The 5,280-nt window shown below is 54.7% G+C and overlaps 1 protein-coding gene across 1 annotated transcript in view; it reads left to right on the forward strand.

Annotated features, from left to right (window-relative positions):
• The window catches only part of GRID2IP (Grid2 interacting protein), a 72,625-nt gene that overhangs the window by 53,707 nt on the left and 13,638 nt on the right, over window positions 1-5,280 (forward strand). Inside the window, 4 exon segments of the mRNA XM_017864755.1 lie at window positions 608-762; window positions 4,097-4,228; window positions 4,450-4,547; window positions 4,758-4,875. Coding sequence (XP_017720244.1) covers window positions 608-762; window positions 4,097-4,228; window positions 4,450-4,547; window positions 4,758-4,875 — 503 coding nt within the window.

Below are 5,280 nucleotides of genomic sequence, written 5' to 3' on the forward strand. Positions count from 1 at the left end.
AAAAAAAAAAAAAAAACCTAGCCGGGCGAGGTGGCGGGCGCCTGTAGTCCCAGCTACTCCAGAGGCTGAGGCAGGAGAATGGCGTGAACCCGGGAGGCAGAGCTTGCAGTGAGCTGAGATCCGGCCACTGCACTCTAGCCTGGGCGACAGAGCAAGACTCCGTCTCAAAAAAAAAAAAAAACAAACAAACAGAGTCTTACTCTGTCTCACAGGCTGGAGTGCAGTGACACGATTTTAGCTCACTGCAACCTCCACTTCCCAGGCTTAAGCAATTCTCCTGCCTCAGCCTCCCGAGTAGCTGGGCTTACAGGTGTGTACCACCATGCATGGCTAATTTTTGTATTTTCAGTAGTGACAGGGTTTCACCATGTTGGCCGGGCTGGTCTCGAACTCCTGACCTCAAATGATCCACCTGCCTCGGCCTCTCAAAGTGCTGGGATTACAGGCGTGAGCCACCGTGCCCGGCCCCAAATTCTGTCTTTCAAGGGTAGGGATAGGGCATGAGGGCAGACACTGTGGCTTGGAAGTCCCATCTTGTCTACCCCCACTCTGTGCATCATGGTAAGCCTGTGAGTACTGAGCCTCTCATTCCTGCACCTTCCCCCAGAAACATCGACACCCTCATCGTTGACGTCTACCCTGTGCTGGACACCCCTGCCAAGCAGGTCCTGTGGCAGTTCATCTACCAGCTGCTGACCTATGAGGAGCAGGAGCTCTGCCAGGAGAAAATCGCATGCTTCCTGGGCTACACGGCCATGACAGGTAAGTGTCCTCTCCCCTACCACTTCCCTGCCTGTAGCTGCTGACTGTCCAGCTCACCAGGTGAACATCCAGACACCTGTTCTCACCTGTAAAGTTTTTTTTGGTGGTTGTTTGTTCGTTTGTTTGTTTGAGACCGAGTCTCGCTCCTGTGCCCCAAGCTGGAGTGCAATGGCACGATCTCGACTCACTGCAACCTCCACCTCCCGGGTTCAAGAGATTCTCCTGCCTGAGCCTCCTGAGTAGCTGGGACTAAAGGCGCATGCTACCACACCCAGCTAATTTTTTGTATTTTTAGTAGAGAAGAGGTTTCACTGTGTTAACCAAGATAGTCTCTATCTCCTGACCTCATGATCTGCCCTCCTTGGCCTCCCAAAGTGCTGGGATTATAGGTGTGAGCCACCATGCCCAGCCTTTTTTTTTTTTTTTTTGACATGGGATCTTGCTCTGTTGCCCAGGCTGGAGTGTCATGGTGCCATCACGGCTCACCGCAGCCTCAACCTCCTGGGCTCAAGCAATCCTCCCACCCTGGCATCCCAAAGCACAGGGATTACAGGTGTGGGCCACTGCATGTGGCCTCACCTATGAGGTCTTACAGCCGATTTGGGCCCCTCCCACAGAGATGTGTCCACAGCCATGCTCGTACATACCCAATACACCAGGGCTAGGCCCACATGTGGCCCCACGGATGTGCCTTCCCAGCGTGACCTTTATGCGACGTACACAGCATAACCTGAGACTTTAGACACTGCACCTAACCACCTGCGGTTTCAGTTTTTGCACCCACAAAATGGAAGTGATCTCAGTGGCTGTGCTCGGTACTCTGAGAAGCGTGGCACAGATCAAGGAACTTGTGTAAGGCTGGACGCGGTGGCTCACGCCTATAATCCCAGCGTTTTAGGAGGCTGAGGTGGGAGGATCACTTGAGCTCAGGAGTTCAAGATTAGCCTGGGCAACATAGCAAGAGCCTGTCTCTACCAAAAAAATAAATAAACAATACGTTTTAATTTAGCCAGGTGTAATGCACAACTGTAGTCCCGGCTACTTGGGAGGCTGAGGTGGGAAAATGGCTTGAGTCCAGGAGATCGAGGCTGTGGTGAGCTATGATCGAGCTACTGCCCTCAAAAAAAAAAAAAAAAAAAAGAAAAAAGAAAAGAAAAAAAGAAATTCATGTGGTTGCCGTTTATAGACATGCCAACACCACCACCAGGATCGTGAGCCCACAACCGCATCCCACCTGGCCAGTGGCTTCTAGTGTACTCTTTCTTGCACATACACAGGACTGCGGTGCCACGTGTGGCAGCTACCAGTCTGTTCAGCATGCCCTTTGAATGCCCACAAACCCCTGCACTCAGCATGCAGGCCATGTGGATGGAAGGTGTGCGGAAGCCTGTGTTCTACCCTGTTCTAGGCACCCTGCCCCTGCTATGAAAGCCTCTGCAGGCCAGGCTCGGTGGCTCACGCCGGTCATCCCAGAACTTTGGGAGGCTGAGGTGGGCGGATCGCTTGAGGTCAGGAGTTCAAGACCAGCTTGGGCAACACAACGAGACCCCCATATCTACAAAATACTTAAAAAATCAGCCAGGGGTGGTTGGGCGTGGTGGCTCACGTCTGTAATCCTAGCACTTTGAGAGGCCGAGGCAGGTGGATCACTTGAGGTCAGAAGTTCGAGACCAGCTTGGCCAACATGGGGCAACCTCGTCTCTACTAAAAATACAAAAATAAGCCAAGCGTGGTGGCACGCACCTGTAATCCCAGCTACTTGAGAGGCTGAGGCAGAAGAATCGCTTGAACCCGTGAGATGGAGGTTATAGTGAGCTGAGATCGCACCACTGCACTCCAGTCTGGGTGACATAGCAAGACTCCATCTCAAAAATAAAATAAAAAATTAGCCAGGTGTGGTGGCGTGCACCTGTAGTCCCAGCTACTTGGGAGGATGAGGTGGGAGGAGCACTTGAGTTCAGTAGTTGGAGACTAGCCTGGGCAACATAGCAAGATCCCTTCTCTACAAAAAAAAATTTTAAAATTAGCTGGGTATGGTGGCATGCACCTGTAATCCCAGCTACTGGGGAGGCAGGAGGGTCTCTTGAGCCTGGAATTCAAGGCTGCACTGAGCCTTGATCGCACTCCAACCTGGGGGACAGAGTGAGACCTGTCTAAAAAAAACAAAAACAAAAACAAAAGGCAGGCGTGGTGGCTCACATCTGTAATCCCCCAGCACTTTGGGAGGCCGAGGCGGGTGGATCACCTGAGATCAGGAGTTCGAGACCAGCCTGGCCAACATGGTGAAACACCATCTCTACTGAAAAAAAAATACAAAATATTACCCAGGCGTGGTGGTGCATGCTTGTAGTCCCAGCTACTTGGGAGGCTGAGGCTCGAGAATCATTTGAACCCAAGAGGCAGAGGTTGTAGTGAGCTGAGATTGTGCCACTGCACTCCAGCCTGGATGAGAAAGCCAGACAGGAAGGTAGAAAGGAAGGAAGGGAGGGAGGAAAGGAAGCCAGACTCAGTTGAAAAGGATGGGGAGGGGAAGGGAGGGGAGGGGCTGCTGCAGAGTTGCTGCCCCTTGTGTGCCCATGAGCTGCAGTCCCAGGGACCCACAACTTGCTAGGATTTTAGCAAGAAGCTCGGGCTCCGTGCTGGATGGCACATGTCTTACATATCGGCCTAAGCTCAAAAAACTTCTATTTTGGCTGGGAGCAGTGGCTCATGCCTGTAATCCCAGAACTTTGGGAGGCTGAGGCAGGCGGATCACCTGAGGTCAGGAGCTTGAGACCAGCCTGGCCAACATGGCGAAACCCTGTCTCTACTGAAAATACAAAAATTAGCCATGCGTGGTGGTGGACACCTGTAATCCCAGCTACTCGGGAGGCTGAGGCAGGAGAATCGCTTAAACCTGGGAGGTGGCGGTTGCAGAGAGCTGAGATTGTGCCACTGCACTCCAGCCTGGGCAATAAGAGCAAAACTAAGTCTAAAAAAAAAAAAAGCAAAAAAAAAAAAAAAAACCAACTTCTATTTTGCCCATAATCCTCTCTGGGCAGCAGTGACTTGGCCTGGGGCAAGCACAGGGAGTTGAGACTCTGGAAGCTGTTGTTATAAGATCTCTGCTAGGTCCCCGAGCTCAGACTTGCTGCATTTTGGTGCTGCTCCTGGCACCTGGTTTCTTGCCCCGGAGCTCCCCCTCAAGAGCTGTTCTGGAGGCAAGCAGGGCAGACCCCATAGCCTGGGGTCCGCATATTGGTGCAGATGACATCTGCCCTCCCCTCCCTGTTTTGGAGGTCCCTTGTCTGGCTGAGAGGACAAGAGGGCCCCATATTCCCTGCATGTCCCACAGCAGAGCCGGAGCCTGAGCTGGACCTGGAGCCGGAGCCCACGCCCGAGCCCCAGCCGCGGAGCTCCCTGCGGGCTTCCTCCATGTGCCGCCGCAGCCTCCGGTCCCAGGGCCTGGAGGCTGGCCTCAGCTGCGGTAAGGCTGGTGCTGGGGGGAGGGTATGAAAAGAGCTGTTTTTCCACCTGCAAAATAGGCTTGGTGAGGTGGGGAATCCCAGGGAATGGGGCTCAGCAGGGCTCAGGATTGGCCCTCCTGGGTCTGTGGGGCCTGTTGGTTCTGGGCCAGGGCCTGAGCCTTAGACCTCAGATACATTACCGTACAGACATCGTTACCGTAATGACATTGTTCCTCGGTAGGTCCTGGCGAGTGTCCTGAGATGCCTCTTCCCCTGATCCCAGGCGAGCGCCAAGCGGGCGATGGCACTTCCCTCCCTGAGACCCCCAACCCCAAGATGGTGAGACCTTCTCTCTGCCCTCCAGGTGGGGTCAGTAGGGGGCGGGGAATGGACAGTCCGTAGGACTGGGCCTAGGAGACCCAGGCCAAGGGGCTGCTTCAGGCTGGAGCAGATCCCCGCCTCCCGGCCCACCCAGGCCTGGCCTCTGAGGCCACATTAGGGCCATGAGGAGAAGTAGGGTGGGCTGGACTCACCCCCGCCTCCCTCCAGATGTCAGCCGTTTATGCAGAGCTCGAGTCTCGACTGAACAGCAGCTTCAAAGGGAAGATGGGGACCGCGTCCAAATCCCGGGCTTCCCCTCCGGGCCCCAGCCCGGCAATCACTGCAGGTAGGGCTCCAGCCTCTGTCCTCTTGACTGTCTGGGTGTTTCTCTCCACCCCAGGCTCAGCCCTGGAGCTGCTTCTCTGCTCCATCAGGGTCAGGGTTGTCCCAGTCCCTCCCATGGCCCTGTGACCCTCACCTCAGCTGTGGATCAAGAAAGTAGCCTGGGCCGGGCGCGGTGGCTCAAGCCCGTAATCCTAGCACTTTGGGAGGCCGAGACGGGCGGATCACGAGGTCAGGAGATCGAGGCCATCCTGGCTCACACGGTGAAACCCCGTCTCTACTAAAAACTACACAAAACTAGCCGGGCGAGGTGGCGGAACCCGGGAGGCGGAGCTTGCAGTGAGCTGAGATCCGGCCACTGCACTCCAGCCTGGGCGACAGAGCGAGACTCCGCCTCAAAAAAAAAAAA

This window comes from Rhinopithecus bieti, unplaced genomic scaffold (assembly GCF_001698545.2).
Source record: "Rhinopithecus bieti isolate Rb0 unplaced genomic scaffold, ASM169854v2 scaffold_77662, whole genome shotgun sequence".
Classification (NCBI taxonomy): Eukaryota; Metazoa; Chordata; class Mammalia; order Primates; family Cercopithecidae; genus Rhinopithecus; species Rhinopithecus bieti.